The following is a 19,381-nucleotide window of genomic DNA, read 5'->3' as shown; positions in this document are numbered from 1 at the left end:
TTTACTGACTCCACTGCAAAGCAGCTCATGTATTGCCAGCACCTGCTGGGATCCTACTGCATGGGCAGTGCATTCAGGGAGAGACAGGCAGAGAAGTCTGGACTCAGCAGAGAGATCTTTCCTTATGTATCACACTACCACTCTCAGCAATGACCTTAACGTTTTTTGGTACATGGCTTAGCCAGCTAAATCTGAATAGGGCCACACCATGACCAAGAAGTGTCATGAGAGCATCTGTGTTGAAGAGCATCTGTGCTCAGGTGCTCATGACAGTTCAAGATCCATTCTTAAACTGATTATTTTACTTTTCTTATTCAAGAAAATTCAGTTTCTAGGCTACAGCAGAGTCAGCAGTAGAAAGACCCCCATTAAGAACTGAAAAACAAGAAGAAATTGGTATTAATCTTAACTGCTTTGTGTTGTTTGGGGTCTTTTTGTAACTATCAACAGAGAAATAGGGGGAAATTTAAATAAGCTAATGCTTAAAAACTATAAACTGTCAGGGAACATAAACAGACATTTAAGAGAACAGAAGGAAATTCTGGAAAATCTAGAAAGAAATAATACCCACTAAAAATGTATTAGTTGCTCTCAAAATTCTTGATGAAAAGGACCTGAGGTCTAGGTAGCCAGAGAGTTGAACAGCAGTCAGTGGTGTGCTTTGACAGCAAAGATGGTCAGCACCATCCTGAGCTGTGTTAATGCAAGTGTAGCCTCAGCCCTGTTGATCAAGGGAAGAGATTATTGCCTCCTACTCAGTGGTTTTGGACAAGACCCACCTAATACAGGATAAACTGGAGTAAGTTCCGCAGAGAGCCACCAGCCTGACCAGAGGCTTGAACACATGCTCGTCTTCGGGGAGGGAACTGTGCTTGTTCAACCTGAGAAGAGGCGGTATTGGGTGGACCCAACAGGAGCCTTATACTACCCTGAGGAGGTTATCGAGAGAAGGGAGCTAGCTCTTCACAGTGGTGCATTGTGGAAGGATGAAAACTAGCAGACATAAGCTGCAGCAGAAATAGTTCAGACTGGGTGTAAGCGTTTTCCTGAGGACAGTGAAGCAGGATGCCCAGTCAGGTTGTACAGTCTTCATCCTTGGAGGTTTGCAAGCCCAGACAAGGTAAAGCGCTGAGCAACAATGTCTGACCTCACAGCTGACCCTGCTCTGAGCAGGGGATGGGACTAGAGACTTTCTGAGTTGCCTTCCAACCTGAATTATCCTTTAATCCCTAGCATCCTGTGATCCTATGAAGATTTTTGTGGAACGTTAACTATCGTTTGTTTTTCCTAAGCCTAACCCACACATACATTCTGCAAAAACCGCAGTGTTCATTATTGAGAACCTGCTGTGTAGCACCTTCACTGTACTACAGTAGAGAAAAATGCCTAGTAATATAAAGTGATATTGGCGAACATAATTCTGAGATCTCTGAGGATACCAAGAGCTGAGAAAACAGAAAGAGCTTAGAAAATAAGACAGGGCACTTTGAGCTTTTGCAAAATCAAAAACCCGAATAGACCTCTTTAATTTTTTGGAGACATACAAAGCATTTCTTTCTCTGGCCTCTGGATAGACCTGGAAACCTGCACTGAAATGCCCCAAATTGTCTGTTTTGTGAGCAGACAGCTGTCATTGTTATTTGCTGTGACATTCATAGTGCACATGCCTTTTTTTCTCCTCTTAAGCATTAATTTTGTCCCTTATAGAGAACAGCACCTCCTAAAGCCCTGTGTCCCATGCTTCCCTTAAACATGTGATCCCTGAAACTCCCTTTTGCAATTTCTAAACTAGCAAGAGCTGCTGACTCTGTCCGGCAGAGTAACTGGGGCTGGCAAAGCTGAAGGACTTGCCAGCCTGGGTGACCATGGCACTCCCACAATCTTTACACGACCTTGCAACTCCAGCAAGCTCTCATCTCCTCCACAGCAGGCTCCCCAGTTGCCCTAGCTCTGACTCGACCCAGTGTTGCATGCGGGATATAGATTGCAGAATGTGGGGGGTTTTGCCTGAACTAGCTCGAGCCTGGTTACTTTCACGAATGGTATTAATGGAAATGTGGTGAAACAGGCTTCAGCATAAGCTCTCTGGGGCCTGAAGACCCCAGGAATGAATCTTGGATGACTACACAACATTTCCTCATTTTTGCTAAGCTATCTTAGGTGTATGCATTTATATTGCAGTTACAGTTTAGGAAGACCAGAAGAGGACAACCTGTCTCCACTGACTCCCGTGTATGTGGCAAACACCTGTTGTGATGCTGATTTAATTACACACAAAAACTTCATTGAACCAGATGGGCATCATTTTTATTGCTTCTATTGCTATAGTAACTGGGCGGCTTTAAAAATCTCTACAGATTAAGTGTGGCATCCTTAATAAGAGACATTAGTAAATCTGCAGAAGTGTTGCACTTTTCTAGGCTATACAGCAGGAAGGTTACATGGTATGCTCTGGAGAGAAGAAATGGTTCACATTATTCTGCATGAGGAGTGAAACATCTGCTGGAAGCTTTCTGCAGGTTTATTGCCTGAGCTAACAGAAAGGCTACAATTAATTATTATGGGATCATCTCAGAGATGGCTGTTGCTATTTTGAAGCTCTAGCACAATAATATACTCATTAGCTTGTTTTTATACCATTGCAGTCTCCTGGAGACAGTAAGTATCAACCTTCAGTGAGTCATAAACTTCAGGCAGTGAAGAGATTCTTCTCAGGCTTGCTCGTTATCAGAGCAGGAAGACCTTAATATTGGCTGGAAAAAGCTTTCTAAAAGTTTGCTATGTTAATGCCAAAGTTTGCAGGTACATGACCTGCACTGTTTGTGTACGTCTTAGCAAAAGAAGAAATTAAAAAAACCAAACCAAAACAAAAAAGCCTTCCAGTGGCAGTGCAGGTCCTCCTTTATTGACTGAAAGCCTGTTGCCTTCAGGCTTTTCTCGTTGCCTTTTGTGGAAGGAACTTACAGATTTCCATGGACTGGAAGTCATTAGAAGTAAATGATGGAGTGCACACTTCCTCCTTCAGAATGAAGTTGCCCCATTGCTGTGTTGGTTGACCTTCTTCTGATATAAGTGCTTTAAATTTCTGATGGAAGAGCCTTAGCTCCTTGTAGACCTGCCCACAGCAACTGTGGACTGATTAAGAAGTATTAGCAATTACTGTATTAATATTTCTGTAGTATCTGTGAGCTGTTGAGGGCGTGCTCAGCATGCCAGGCACTTTATGAACCAAGGTTTGTGCCCACCTGGCTGCACTGAGACATATTTTAGGATGTTAGATTTTATTCATTGCCTCTTTCATATACGAAAGGCCAAGAAGCTGCGAGCAGCAGAATGTGCCACCTGTGTAGCCTCAGACGTCTGTGCAGGACAAGGTCAGTGCTCGCTCAACTATGGCACTATTTGGTTTGTCTCCTTTCCCTAAAATCCATTTTAATTGAACTTGTGTTTCCATTTTCTTAATCGTTTTGGCACATGCATTTTTTAAATCAACCAGTGCTTTCAGTGGTTCTGAATTGCTTAAGCAGCATTTCCTTAACAAATCAGATGATGCAGGTGCAAGGAGTAGTGAGCTGAAAATCAGGAACCGGGCAACACAGTGAGTCAGATTAAACCAGAGTTTGTCAGCTATTTATATTGTGATTAAAAGTATCATTGGAGTGATGTAGGAGAATTTATTCCAGTTAACACCTAAATTGCTATAGCTTTCCCTACAATTCATTCTCTTAGTTAAACGTCAAAGACTTGCCTGGATCATAAATTCTGATTTGTTCTACAATGCATATCACTGCTTTTTTTCAGTCCAATTTTAAACATGTTGTGAAGACTATTATACAGATTATAGATGTTATTGCTAGGAAGATACCCTGAATTCTTCTCCTTGTCATTTAATCGTGACTGTGCAGGAGGTGTCAATACATTTCATCAAGAAAGGAGGCTTTCTGCACTTGTCTCAGTTTCCAGAGGCATTAATATAGGACACATTTTCGGTGTTGCAGGAGAAGGCAAGTTGGGGAACATATCTGTTAGACTAGAAAGTTGTAGGACAAGCTCTTTCTCTAGTCAGGTCATTCAGACTTGCTCCACTGTTCTTGCTTTCTGGGTCCAAGCAATGGCTTGCTGATACAGAATGTTTTTGTTCGCATGCAGAGATCTACTGCTGTGGTCTGCTGAGTGCCAGGAAGAGTGACTGCACAGGCCTACCTCCATCCATGCTGAACAACCCTGAAAGTCCCCAGTCCAGAGGACAGTACAGAATAAGAATGAAGGGAAACATGTCCTTGATCTGCTGGTACAATAAAGGGCACTTCCGTTTTCTGACCAATGCCTATTCACCGGTTCGACAAGGTAAGCAATATTCCTACTGCTCATCTGGGATGTCCACATGTTTTATGTGACAAGGCAAGATGAGTCAGAGAGTTTGATAATAAGCCTGAAAAAAGAGCTTGATCATAATATCCTAGTTAAACAGTAGCAGCAGCGATGACTTCCCTTTTGTGTCTTCCTACAGCTATTATTTTTTCTCATACAAAGGTTAAAAGCCTAATTCTAATGCAGCCTCCTTTGCCTGAGCTGGCAGAGGCAGTATCCTTTTAGATATAAAGATTATGTCTTTGCTGATGGTCAGAGAAGGGAAGAGGGTTGCCTGTTTTGCAAAGCATCTTGTAGCATTGCTACTACATCATGATGTACTTGGAACTCTGAGCAGATCCTACAATTGATTTATCTTATCCAGTAAAAACTTTGTCACAAACAAATGTCTTCTTGCCAGAAATAAACATGATTAAGTCTTCCTGTTTTATGTTAAATTGATTTTAGCAGTTCATGAAAAGAAACAAAACCAGATAACTTGGATAGTTAAAATAATTGCAGAAAGCTCTTGATACTGAAATCTTTTCCTTTTGAAAGTACACAGATGTTTTTAAGAATGTTTGGAAACTTCTGTAAGATGCAGTATGATTAGTTAGCTCTTTGAAACTCATCTTCCAGTGAAAATGTTGCTTCAGTTTCTCTTCAGTTTTATTATTCAGAATTATGGATAACTACCTGATACAAACAAGAATAACTTAAACTTTTACATGTAAAGACACCAATTCAAAGGTATATTTTACACTCATGGTCTGAGTCCTGAGTGACTCTCATGTGTGTACAGGCTACAGAAGCAAAGTTGAGGCCTTGATTTACTGTATAATGAGCTGAGAAGTTGACTCAGTGTGTTACTCAGTGCCTTGCCAGAAGCAAAGCGTGACTGTTCTCTAGGAACCAGGCACCATAGCAGAACAAGGACTTGGTGACTCCAACAGACCAGTGTATGAGCATCAACGCTGAAAATATGTCTGTGAGGGACATACCACTAGAAAAATACTCTGTTTCTGTAAGTGTTAGCTGCTCCTTTAAAAGAGGGGCCAAAAGCAGACTCTGCATTGGCAGTGTCCTTTACAAGCAGCACACAGAGGTGTGAGCTGTTGTGCTTGTGGGTGACCTTGGGTCTGTCTTGGCATAGACAGGATTGTAGGTTGCATGTGAGAGGCGGTTGAAGGTCCAACGATGAGGACCTGTGCATGGTGGTGAGCAAGACATGCCCAACACATTGCTCACCAAATGCTTGCTGGGACAGTTGACACGGTGAATCGGAGCAGAAAACTAGAGGCTGGCTTTTAGAAGAGTGGTGCTGGGGAAAGAGAGTCTCTAGCGAAGAGCTGGGAACAGATGGAGACTCAGTTGGAAGTCAGGAGACCAGATTGCCTGCCTCTAATTTGGCATCTCTGAAGTCAGTGCAGCAATGCTAGTTGAAACCAACTTGAAACTTGACCACTAAAATTTTCTTTAAGGCATGTAAATAGAGAAAAGGAGGATGAAGAGGAGGAATCTGTGCTCCTTGAGGCAAGCCTGTAGCACAGACCTGCAGAGCACATGTTAGACAGGAGAGGAGGCAGAGATGAAGCAGAATAAAACCCACACAAGCGTAGTTGGACAGAGACATGCACCAGTGGGATTGCCAGACAATGCATGGTGCGTGTTTGCACTTGGTTGAGCATAAATGTTGATGAGGGTGGAGGAGGCCATGAAGATAAAACCTTGAAAACAGAAGGTAAGAGATGGTCAAAATAAAATTTAGGATGAGAAAAGGAGTGGATGTAACTAATAATGAGCTGTTTGTTGCAATTTAAAGGAAAGCTGAGAAGGTAAATTTTGCCTGTACTCGGAGAGCAAATCCCACCCAAGGCAGAGGCACCAGGAGGGCAGTACACCTGTCAGAGCTGATCTATGAATACTATTCTTAGATGCAGCAGGTTATTTATTATGGATGTTTTGAACCAATGTGTCATAATACATCAACTCAGATGCTAAAGGATGAGTCTTGTTCCTTTAGTCTTGCAAAAATGTCCTGCTTACTCTTCTATCAAGTATGAAGTTTCTGCCTAGAAAAAAATTCAGTGGGGTTCTTAATTTCCCTTAAGCTTTCACTTGAGTTTCATTTTTCCTTGTGCCTGTATTACAGAAGAACTGAGAAGTCGAAAGAGATTGAGACCCCCAGAGATTAAAAAGTGACCCTTATTCTAAAGCAGTTGATATATGTACTGGCCCAAACTTCCTGTTCCGTGGGACAAGGCTGCATTTCTGGTTTCCACTTCAGGTCTGGTGCCCACTTTCCCATTATCTCCATTACTATGTTCTAGAAATAAGTACGATCTTTGCTACTGTCCATATGGAGCAGGCAGTGACCTCACTTGCTGCACAGCAGGATGACCAGAATGACATCTTAAGCAAAAACTTGTTTAACCCAAGATAAGTAGCTTATTTCTGAGAAGAGCTTTCACAGCTGCTCTTCACCAACCAGCTGTACTTAAAGCTAATAAGACAATAGCTAAGGATGGAAAACAAATCTTGGGCCACATACACAAGGATTAAAGAGCTGCAAATGGCATGTTGCCGTCTTACAAGTGACTTCTGAGAAGATGGGGGATGTTATGGAGACATCGCAGTTGTATGAAGCAGTTGTCCCTGTGAGGTTCTTAGCCCAGGAGGAGCTGGAGTGAGGAGTGTCTGTGACTGTCTGGTTTCCTGAAAAAAACACTTTGTGAGATTTGCCCAGAACTGAAAAATCTGGGAAAAGAAACATAATGTTAGAAAATACGCTTCAGAATGGGGAAGCTTAGGGGTTTAGATTTCCATATGTCCTTTGTGCAACTACATTCAGGGGATTGTGTCCAAGTGTGGTGAGAGTGGAAATGGGGCCAGTGGGCTCTGATGGGAAGACCTTGAACGTTAGACCTTGTTACAATGCTGACTGTCTGCAGTTCTACGTCCTAATAAAAGCAAAATAGCACTTGGGACATGCAGCGCTCCCTCTGTTGTGTTACGAAATTTCAGTGCTTGCCAAGGTGGAGTGGTGCCAGGGAGGGAACACGGGGATGCTGGGGGAGGACTGGGAGGGGAAGGAGCTCCCGGGCTGTGCCGGTGAGTCAGCTGGCTGGGGACAACTTGCCGCAGAGACCTCGGCTGGGAACCACCTGGCTCTGGCAGTTGCCTTCCCTGGAGAGGTGGCCTATGGCCACGAAACAAGCCTGGGAAAGGCTATAATGTGCATGTAAAGCTATTTATAGTCTCAAAACAGAGGAATGTTACGTGGAAGATAATAGAAAGTGAGAGGGAGTATATGGTACCCGCATAGCTGCTACTGCAATGCATTTTTTTTTAAGGATTGTGAATACAAAGCAAATTGCAAAGGAAATATAAATCCTCCAAAGGAGGAGAAGAGAAAGAAAGAGGAGAGCTAGAGGAGAAAGAAGGGGATTTTTTTTTTGTTTAAAACACTGGCATCAGGAGCATACTTATCCTTTCCTGACCTGGCCAGGTGGGATGGCAAGTGATTTTGCAGCACTGATGCAGCAGGCTGGTGGTATATCAGCCCTCTTTACCTCATGCTAGCCAGATTTTTGTAGGACTCATTAAAAGGATCAGAAAAGCTCTATAGTAAGTATGTGAAGTTAATGAAGCATTTATTTATTTGATTGGGGATTTTTCCCCATCCCTTTGGGGCTACATTTACACCCAGCTTGGGGAGACAGAGGTAAAAGAGAATGTTTTGAACAATTTAAATGTGGTATCATTTTGAACTCTTGAAAAATTAAACTTCAAAGGCCCCAAATAAATTGCTGCATGGGTCAGCTGTAACATGACATTTAGTATGTGTCGTAAGTCTTGCTTCAAAATAGAGCCTGCCAGCTAGGACAGCACAGGGGGCTTGACAGAGATAATGGATGAAATGAGACTTCCAGCTGAGGGAATGAAATGGTGGAGTCTGTAGTCATAACGTGAGGAGCATTTTAGGGATGACTGTAAAAGAGTTGTCAGAAGGAAGGCAGTGAGAGTTTGAAGGCTTGAGAAATGAGAAAGCTCAGAATCGTACCTGTACTGAAGCAATGCTGAGGAAAGGTGCAACCAAGCTGTGCTTTTTCTACACCTGGAGAAAAATAGCGTTGTGCCTGGGGGAGAGCAGGGATTCTCACTAGGCAGTGTGACCTAGACATGGAGCAAGAGATGGTTCATACCCTGGAGAGCTGACCATCAAACCCTGTAGGGACATAAAGTCAAACGTTAGGGAACAGACTCCTCAATAAAGTACTACAAGTTTGTTTTACTTATCCTTCTCTTCTACAAGCAGCTTCCTCCGGATGGGGAAGACACAGAGGAGAGGAAGAATAAATCCAAGAAGAGCTAGGGGAGTTTCTTGGGAGAGTGTTGTACTCAGAACTACTGCTGTAGTGTTGGAGAAGCCAGATCAAAGATGCACCATGTGAAGAAATGGGGCCCATTCTTGGAGTAACATCTTTGTCTATGCATAGAATGTTTGGTAGGTGGCTGCAGAGGACTTGCTGCCTTACCACAGATTTCTGCAGCAGGCAGGATAATCATCCCCCATGATGAGCTGAATGGTCTATCCAGCTGAGCAGGCAGGGCAGGGAACATTGCTCCCAGGCAGACGAATGTGTACTCAGCTCCACTGAGCAACCTATGCGTACATCTGAGCTCTGGCTCCCCACAGCAGCAGGTCAGGCAGCTTCTCATTCCAGATACACTGTGGTCGTGGCTCCTTCAGCTCACCTACCCGCATCACCTCTGTCATGACTGAGTTTAACTGGCTGGCTCCTTCTTCTCGTGTTTTCTTTCTTTGTCAGTTAGCACCTGGTGGAGTGGAGATGCTGTTGCTCTTGGGCCTTGTGGGTGGACATGAGGAAAGGATCTCGTTTGAAAGGACTCATTTGGGACCTTCAGAACTCAAAGCATAAAATAGCAGGTCACAGCTCTAGAGGTGACCACAACTCATTGAGAACCAATAGAGAGGCTAATACCGTTTTGGGATGGGGGCTACTGTGAAACTCTGGCAATGTGTGTTTTTTTCTGAACATATGATAGAAGTGTTTGTGTCTAACACCTTTTCATTTCCAACTGAAAAACTATAACTCTTCTTCCCCTTCCACTTGCTCGGTGTACTACCAATGAAAAGAAAAAAACTTAAATTAGGATCTCTGTTGCAGGTAACTTCCCAGTTTTAGGGCAGAAATTGTCAATAAGGTTTATTTTTTAATAACCTGTATATAGAAACCATATCTTTTAATTACTAGACCTATGAAGTGGATTTAAAACTGCTATGTTTGTAATTGATGCAGGAGTTATAATTAAGAGAAAAAGTGGAGAAATTCCATGCCCGTTGGCAGTTGAAGCCTTTGCTGCTCACCTTAGCTATATCTGCAAATACGATGACAAATACAGCAAGTAAGTAAGAATGTGTGTGTGCATGTGTTTATTTCTTTCACTCCTCCTTTGTTGCTGCAATGTTTGAGTTCTGTGTGTCGAGCTGCAGCTGAGGGCTTGGTTCTGCTTTTATGGAATTAATATCTGACAAAACTCCCGTTTCAGTCGAAGATCGGCAGCTGGCTCTGCAAAAGGGCAAGAGCTGCATTGCTGGTGTTGTTTTGGCCCTATCTATCCATCCACCCATCCTACCCAATTTAAAAAAAAATAATTAAGATGTGTGTTCTTAGTGTCTTCTAAATAACTTGTAAGAAATGTTGGGAAGATGATCCAACAGGCTGATGTTCTTGTTTACATCAAATTGAAGGCTAAATAGAGAATTTAACAAGGGTCTGCCAGCCCCACAAGTCTTTCAGGCTACCTCAGCCCTCCGCCTCTATCAGCACATAGTGTTTAGGTGATTGTCTGTCCTGGTGATACTTGCATCACCTGGAGCCAGAAGAAAAAGGCATTCAGTCACGGATGTAAAGCAGATCTAGATGACTGGGGACAGCAGAATGTAGATCTTTTCATTCCTGAATTCCAGTGGGAGTCCTTGGTGTTAGCTCTCAATGTAGCAGGGAGAAACAGAAATGAGTAAGAACAGCAGTGGTGAAGCTTGGCTTTTGGAATAGCGAGGAGGTGCAGATGATTTCAAGAACTGAAAAACTGAGGCGAGAGAAAGGCAGCAAAGATTTTCCAGGCCAGTTCTGGGCAAGGCAGCAAGAATTCAGTAAAAGAGAGGAGGTGGTTGCTGGAGATTGATGTTGGGATCTGATCTGAGGAAATCAGTATGAAAAAGAGGTGAGGTAGCAGATTTAAATGGTTACTAAAAATGAAAGTAGGAAAGTGGGAAATCTCATGACCAAAGAACAAATATTCTGGCAATCCTAGAATTATTCAGAACCTAAATATAAGGATGTCAGTCCTTTCTAGTTCTGCATTGTGGAGAGGTGCTCCACATACCAGCACTGCATGCTCTGGCTCTACCCCCACATCCTCCCACCTGCTGTTGACAGCAGCAGAAATCATTCTTTGGTCGCAATAGAGATAAGCAAGAGGGGAAGTATCAGGAATCTTCCCTAAACTGTAACATAATGTGCCTGGGGCTTTTTTTTTTGTTACAAATTGAAGGGATTCAGACCCACAGCTCCCATCACGTGGATGTTTGTCCCGGATAAGCTCGAGGGGACTGTATCAGTACTCTTATTTACATGAGGTGGTGCAGAGATGAGAGTGTTGCTGAGGTTTTGCTTCTGAAAGCAAATGAGTCTGTTCTTTTAGACACTACTAGAAATTTCCAAAATTGTGCAATTGAACTGTAAATGATTGTAAAATACATTGTACAAAAGTTCTTAAGATGATGGTTGCACTAGGTATTAAGTCCTGGGCCTGCTTTCCTTTTGGGACTGGAGGATCTTTGTCTGGGATTATTTCTTGCATCCCGCCTGCAAGGTTTGGCTGAACAGTGCTTTTCCTTCCCCTTGTCTGTTGTCTTTTTAGGTATTTCATTTCCCACAAACCAAACAAGACCTGGCAACAAGTATTCTGGTTTGCCATCAGCATCGCTATTAACAATGCCTACATCCTCTACAAAATGTCGGAGGCCTACCATGTGACGAGGTACAGCCGTGCACAGTTTGGCGAAAGACTTGTAAAGGAGCTTCTGGGCTTGGAAGACACCTCACCCTCCCATTGATGCATTGTTCTTGGTGGCGTAGGCAGGGGGTGGAGGGTAAGCAGAAGAAGATACCACACCTGGAATGGCAAAGCAAGGAACTTGTGACACCACCAGTGCTGTCCTTATCCAAAAATGCCAAGTGATGCTACTAGAGAGGTGGGAATTTTGTTCCTGGTAGCAACTGGATGTAAACATGTCCTGCAGAATGTGCCACTGGAAAAGCTGACACAAAACTGCATACATGAATGCCCTGTGGAAATCTGTGCACCAGAAACAGTCTTAAATTAGTCGTCATCTCAATACTATTTGTTGAAGACGGTCATCTTGTAACGTTCCTCTTGGGCTAAGAGCATGTCATATATGTCATAGCTCAGCAGTCCTAGGCGGGCATTAGAGAAAACTCTATACCTTGCTTGGAGTTATTTAATTCTGGGACAAGCACCGTAAGTCTGCACCATGGGCTGTGGTTGAGAGAGACTGCTGCCCTGTCCAGCATCGCTCCTGTCCGTCCGTCCTCCCTCCCAGTGTGTGAAACGAAGCAGTTCAGATACACCAACACTGAAGCAAGCGTATTGACAAATAAAACCTTCCCAGGCAGGCAGCCAGGAACTGAGGACCAGTTACGACTTTTTATTTCTGTCTTTTTTCTTTGTTTTTATTAGTGTAATATAAGACAATTTGATCCCAGTTAGAACGCAGCAAAATTAGGAGAAACCAAATACAGTAGTAAATTTAAAATGGAAATGCATTACATTGATTTTCTTTTTTAACCAGGATGAAATGTTTTATACACAAACAAACAGTGAGTAATACTGTGTTAACAGTGAGTAAACCAGTCAGTAATACTGCCTCATAACTTAACTGCCACGGTTAGTGTGTAAGTAAGAAATCAGAGTATAACAATTATATTTTTTTCTTGATTTCAACTATCTTAAATGTTGCTTAAAAATCTAATGTAATGGACTGTTAAGTGTTTAGGAACCACAATTTATTTCTTTTTATTTGTAACTGTCAAGACTTTTTTTTGTCCGTTTTAGAACTTCATTTGGCACACAGTTGGCAGGAAAAAAATAAGTCACTAATAGCAGTGTGTTCCCCATTATCACTGCAGGATGTTCTGTAGGAATTCTTGTTAGAATTCAGGGCTTGTCACAGTAGTTGTAATTAAGCAGTTTACATGTTTAGCAAAATAGCATAGCATCGTGTTTTACGAAATGAAATAAGTCCAATTAAAACCAGACCTTAAAACGCTCGCTAAACCAGAGCAGGCCCAAAGAGTTCCCCTGTTCTGAGTAACACTGTAGAGGGCAAGCACCATCATGAGCTGGTGCCAATGGCTGAAACACCACGTTTTGGTGCTGATGGAATCTGAAGGCAGCTGAAGCTTTGGAAAACAGGCCTGAGAGAGATATATGATTGAAACAGGAGAAATGATACTGAGATGAAATACTGCCCTGCCCTCCCCTCTACACCATATTGATTTCACTCCACAACTCAATAAGCAAAAAACTCTGTATTCTAAAGGTTAGAAGTGATGGACACAAACAGAGTGGCATTAACTTACAGGGCAGAAACAATGTTGCTTAGAGGACCAACTGGTTTTAGGTCTGTCCTTGAGCCAGAGAAGTTTTACCAAAGAATGACTTTGGGTTGGTTCAAGAGGAAGGAGAGTGAGTGATGGGTTTCCTTATCAGTGTAAACCTCACCAGTTATATGTATCTACCTGGTGAGAGACAATAGAGGGTAACCAATGTGAATTTGAGAATTCCCCAGATTTCATTGTGGTGTGATGTGCAAATGTAGAGCATGTAAATCATAACAGAGGAAGAATCTAGCGAAGGTTAGTAAATACTGACTAGCCCAAAGAGCTTCCTAGCACTGACATCTATTTCCTCCAAAGTCTTATTTTTTTTGGAGTAGACTTAGAGGCAGATCTCACCTGATTACCAGGAGAGTAAAGTGGCCAACTCCATAGTGGTTCTGCTTCCAGTAAAGCCTGGAGACCATCCCACACATCCTGCTCTGCCTATAGGTTTCCTAAGCATCCCTTTTCACTTCTTAGTCCACAAGGTCTCCACCCAGGAACCATGGGAGAAAGGACAAAGCCTTGTGCAGTGAGGCCTCCTAGCCTCAAAAGGGAGGAGAGGGTCTGTACCACTCTAGTCTTTGGCAATGCTGAGCTACATGGGAGCCCAAGGATGAGTTCAAAACTTCCTGGCCCTGCAGAGAATGGAAACGAGCCCTCTTCAGACTGTGGGTGGTAGTTAGTTCTTAGTTGTGTAAGTAAGCATTCAAAGGGGGAGAGGAGCTAGTGTGAGGCATGAAAAACAAACGTTCAGCAATATAAGCCCACAGTTTCCTTTTTTTTTTTTTTTTTAATGGAATTCCACAGAGGTACCTAAAGGCAAATGGTGTTCCTGTTGGTCCCTGCTTCTGACAATGCCAGCCTATGCTGGCATATGCAACAGGAAGAGTAGCTCCAATTTCATTTTATCCTGTGAATTTATACTGTATTCAAAATTGGGACAGTAAGGAAAGGTTTGGCTGGAACGTTGCTGATGAAACTGCTTGAATGAAGAGTAGCTGCTGGGATCCCAGCTTCCTTTCAACGCCAGAGCATTTGCAAGGTGCACATGCCCCCAGCAGAGATGGGGAGGTTTGCAAGGCCTCCTTAGAGCCATTTGGTGCTTCTGAGGAGCAAGCACAGCACTCTCCACCTCTATTGTAGCCCCTTCAGATACGTCTGAAGCCCTTGGTCAATTTCTACATTACTACGCATGCTTAAGGGCTCAGATCTAGGCCATCCCACACAGAAAATGCCTTTTATTTCTGGAATGATTAATTTGCCACTAATGTATGCTGTTAATTGTATGGATTACTTGAGCTGAAGTCATGAGGTCTTAGCTTTTTTGCCTCAGGGACTTGGTCCTGAGTAGATTTCCCTAGAATTGGTGTTGACAGGGGATTACACAGTGGCTGACTATTACAGGGAAGATGTTTTAGTCTCCTTTGTAAAGGGGAAAAAATGAAGACAAAATTATAGCTTCACAATGAATTTCATTTTCTTAGCCTTAACCATCCCTCATCATTTTGAACTGATGCCCTAAACATACACAAACATTCCATAAATAAGCAAAAATATTTATATATATTTATACGTGCAAAAATGCCTAAATTTGGCTCTGAAAGCCAGCAAGTGAAAGCCACCAAAGCATAGTCTATATCCACGGATGACTATTCCACCTCATCTTCTCCATTTATTGACTGGGAATGAATAGGGGAAAGCTAAGATTTCTCCTTCTTGAAAAGTATCTTGCACTTTATGTTACTCCAAACAAGGCAAAGTAATTAAGGAAGAAATTGAACCTTTGTTTTTTTTAAAAGGCAAAATTTGTTAACTGCAGCTCAGTTTCTGTAACATTTCCTTTACCGCAAATTGGCTTACTCAGATTTCATTCCCCACCTGCTCACAAGATTAAAGCTTCTCCCTAGTTAAAGGGAAAAAAGGAGGGGGGGGTGGAATTAGTCTCCAAGTAGTGCAAGGATGCTAGTTACAGTGTGTGTGTGTTAATTGTACAATGACCTGTGAAATGATAGCAAGTTTGAGTTGTTTTGGGGATTTTTTTTTTAGCCTTGAGACAATCCGTGTAAGAGATCTTAAAGCTCAGCAGTAGCTAAAATGCAGTGGAAATACCAACCAGGTCACAGAGGAACAGCTCTAAATTTTTCAAGGGGGAGGAAAAATGAAGTTTGAAGCTAAAGTAGGCAAGGGAGCAGCAAAGCTCTTTTCTCTCCTGCTGAATTAAACTTTCATTTACACCTACTTCTGAAAACTGAAAATTACTTATTTATGGTATGCAAACATTGTTTCAAAGAACCGGACCATCAGTAAGACATACTGACCACCTTCTATGCACAGTACTTCTTTCAAGAAATGCCTGTCGTGCCACGATCCATTCTTGAAAAGCATTTCTTTTCTCAGTGTGTAATATAACACTCACTAAAGCTTAGAAGCCACTGGGAAATGGTTTCCACTGCTGTTGTCTCAGTTGAAAAATGCTCCAAGGGCTTTCAGAAACTCTGACACTTTTTACTTCAGCCCATTTCTGCACTTGACATTAGGGCACAATTCAAATTTATAGAAGTTTCAGTGTCCCTAATGGGTACAAGTTCATTTTCTTTTGACAGTTCCTACAGAAAAATTAATTTAGCTGTTTCCAGACTGACATGAAAAACAATTCTCAAAACAGCATTCCCACTTTTTACTTCCAGACACACTTCTGTGTTTTCTTTTATCGACTGAAGAGGTTGGTTTCTTTTTTCCTTTCAAACATTTATTTAGTAGTTTGTCTTGAGCTCGTGAGTAGTGAAAGAAGCCTCCAATATGTGAGTCTTACATGTCATAGTCCCATAGTCCTAGAACTGATTTTACTGATGAGTAAGGGATTATGCTGTGTTGATAGTTCTGTGCCGATAGTTCTGTGCATCTGTGCTACTTTCCATGGCAGGATTGCAAAGTGTTTTAACAACCTCAGCACTCATGAGGCATCATTAGCTCCTCAAATAGAAGCTTCCCCTTCCCTTCTCAGTCACTGAGGCACAGGACAGGTAAGGGAGTAAAGTGGAGTTTGCACTCCTGCTGGTAAAGTCCATGTTCTGTATTTTCAGTGACTTGTTCAAATGCACTTTTCCAAGCTAGAAATGAAAGCATGCTCAGCATTATTCCACCCTGAAGTAAGAGCTGTGGGGTTTTGTTAGCACCGGTTCCTTACTCCATATAGGCTGTTATGAGTCAAAACCAAGTTGCCCCGAAGTAAGAGAAGACTGGATAAAACAGCAGCCCAACATGCCTGGAGGAGCTTAGAGGAAATAAACAGAGTCTGAAGCTTTGCTATAGTCCAATAGTCAATGTGAAATTGACATAAATAATTACTGACTTGAGAAAACTCACTGAGGCTTAGGTGGAATCTGAAGTCTTCCATCCATCTCTTGTGGAGTTCACCGTGGCACTTTCTTGTTGCTAGGACTGATGTAAGATTAGTTGTTTGTAAAACAAGAGCTTATCTCAATCTGGTTGAGTGCAAAGGACTGTTAGCAATGTTTCCCAAAGGCAAGGAACTCTAAGCTCAAAACATGTATATATTTGGCCTGTCATTAACTAGGGTATTTTGCACAGACAAATCATGTCACTGTCTGCTCAAGTGCAAGCCCATCACCAGTGCACCTTGATATATACTTCTTGTAACAGTTGTTCCCAAACCTACCTTTGTTTCCAGAAGAATTAGGAACTGGAAAACTCCCTTATCATCATCTCACAGTTGGGAACATTTGAGAATGTCTGTGCTTTGTACAAGAAAGGTCTCTTCTTCTGAGAGAAGTGTCTTCAGGAATGGAGCCCTGGAGAAGTTTCTAGCCCTGTGCTTCCCTTTGCTTCCCTCATTCCATGCATTTAGAGCACATCCATATCATCCCACAGGTTCTTGGTCAGTCTGGAAGAGGTGACAACACAGACTTGGCCTTTCAGTCTACTTTTATAGTATTACTTTGCTGCTTCTTTCTGCTAGTTTGCAAATCTCAGATGAAACAGGGTATTGTTTCTGAAGCCTGTACTAATTGCAATCACTGTGAAGGTGTTGCCTGCTTTGCCCCGTTAGTGCTGCCCGTCATGTTCGCATGGATCTAAGACAGGTATCAGCATCACCACCCCAATGCTCCCATAAGAATGGCTGTAACACTCCTCAGCTCTGGCTCACTGTCAAAGAGGAACCTTTGACATGGTCAGGGAGTTTTTGAGTAGGTTTTGGTTTTTTGTTTTTTAAACCCTTCCGTTCTGATGGGCGTGGTAAGCAGCTGTTATGTATCACATAAAGGCCTTAAGTGGTAAATTCCTTTTATATCACTTTTCTGAAGTAATAATTGCTTGTATTAGATGTCAAGGTGGTCCACACAATGTGTAGTGCAAAAATCTTATCCATAAAAACTTCACTCTGCACAAGTGCTCATTTGATGTAGCTGCAACAGCCCTTGAATGCATGTCGTACCTGGATGAAGTAGGAAAGGACTGTAATACCATCCTGTAGGGCCAGAATATGCAGGTCCTGACTGGATAAACAAAGCAGGGGGCAGGGGGATGAGTGCAGTTTGGGATCCAAGCTCCTTGAACAGACAGACTTCATAGTAGAGCTAGTGTTGTGTTAACAGGGAAGACCCCAGGCACATGCAAGTTTGCTCCCAGCCATGGGAGCTCTGTTTCTAAAATAAAGCAGCTGGCAAATGCTTTCACCTGTCAAGTATTTGCAGTGTGCTCTGGACCTTAAACAGAGCATTTTGTCCTATTTTCACTGCTTACTAAAAAAAGCCCAGAAACCAAACAGCAAAACCCAGTACACAGTTCGTCTGAACAGAACCCCAACTCGCTTGGTGGCAAAGTAACTTTGTGGTCTTGTTCTTGCATCAAGCTGTGTGAAGGCACATGCAAAACATGACTGCTGAACAATTTGCACCTCTCCGTGAAAGAGTTGCTCATTTGATGGAACACAAACTGCAAGTCTCTTGGACTTACTTTTGCAACCCAGGTTTTTCTTCTAGCTCTAAGCCAAATCTTTTCCTGATATTTCATTACTGAAATTAAAAATAACTTGGCCCCATGGTCTGGGGTGAGGTTAGAGACAGCAAAACTCACATTAATGCCAGAGATCAGTCTGATCCCATGGGGGTGAGGCTAATCAGCACAGTCTGATACAAGGAGGAGTTTTGAGGGGAACAGCAGGTTTGAGGAGGCAGAGGCAAGTTCAGAGGCTGGGGATGCAGAGGGAGAAGAGCCAGGTGATCCCTACCAACTCTTATCCTTCTAGCATGTGTACTCCCTTCCCCTGTGGCCTTTGAGTTAAAAAGGCTGATGTTCGATACAACCACTCCGCACAGCTGCTTTAGCGACACAAGCCCAGCATCAGCCACACGGCCGGCCTCGCTCCAGCCCTGTCCTTGTGCTGTCCCCAGTCAGCAGCCACCAGCCCCAGAGCCCGAGCACCGCTGCACGGTCATGCCACCGTAGAAACGGGAACAACGGGGATTCTGGAAAAGGAATCTCCCCCTCTATATTTACTTTTCCTTTATTTTCAATATGTGCAGCTTAGATTCCATCAAACACAGTGACAGTACCAAGTACACAGACGGGCCTTAGCTGGCTGAGGGCTTTCAGGACGAGTCCATCAGGCTGTGCTCACAACATAGCGGCTGCAGTTCTGTTGCAAAGTTCCATATTCTTTATCATTCTAAAGTTTTCAGTTGAAAGTTGAAATTCCAGAGGTAAAGCATACACTGCAATTGCCTCTTTTTTTCTTTTTTCTTTTTTTTTAAAGAAAAACTTCTCAGAGCGATTTTGTAACAGCCAAGATTTTCAGAAAGTGCAGGTGTGTGACCTCTCCACACTAAGAGATACACAGCTGTGTTTCTGCATGGGACAGGGAACTACTTTTGTGACACCACTTTTGTTTTACACAAAGGCACGCTTGCAATAAATTTTTACAAGTTTTGTACACCATGAGCTGAATTCTGAGTTCCAAAAAATGTGAAGTGTGGCAACAATAACAAAATGGATTTATAGTATCACTCTGATATCTTGTCATGTGATTTTATTTCTTCAACAGAGTTTGTTTACAATCAACAACTTTGAAATACAGTCAGATATATTGCCGGCTGCTTTTCTGTCTCATTCTTTCCTGGAATAGGTGGGGAAGGTGTTTGGTTGTCCTCTGGGTGTCTAGGTGAAAGGATATGGAGAAAATACTGGTAGGTAAAATTACAGGTTCTCACTCCAAGACCCCTTAGAGGCAAAAGTCTGACATCTTTATCCAGCTATTGAATACAAAGGCATTTCCTTTAGAAAGAACTGAGTTTAAA

At 42.6% G+C, this 19,381-nt stretch overlaps 1 protein-coding gene across 1 annotated transcript in view; it reads left to right on the top strand.

Moving 5' to 3' along the window:
- The window catches only part of PGBD5 (piggyBac transposable element derived 5), a 72,170-nt gene extending 52,995 nt beyond the window's left edge, over window positions 1–19,175 (top strand). Inside the window, exons 5-7 of the mRNA XM_065834776.2 lie at window positions 4,150–4,347; window positions 9,675–9,780; window positions 11,302–19,175. Coding sequence (XP_065690848.2) covers window positions 4,150–4,347; window positions 9,675–9,780; window positions 11,302–11,497 — 500 coding nt within the window. The 3' untranslated portion in view covers window positions 11,498–19,175. The remainder of the gene's footprint in view (window positions 1–4,149; window positions 4,348–9,674; window positions 9,781–11,301) is intronic.
- The last annotated feature ends 206 nt before the right edge of the window (window positions 19,176–19,381 follow it).

The sequence above is a fragment of the Patagioenas fasciata genome, chromosome 3 (assembly GCF_037038585.1).
Source record: "Patagioenas fasciata isolate bPatFas1 chromosome 3, bPatFas1.hap1, whole genome shotgun sequence".
NCBI classification, from domain to species: Eukaryota; Metazoa; Chordata; class Aves; order Columbiformes; family Columbidae; genus Patagioenas; species Patagioenas fasciata.
Note: the sequence above shows the minus strand (reverse complement) of the source record. Positions and strands in the feature narration are given on the sequence as shown.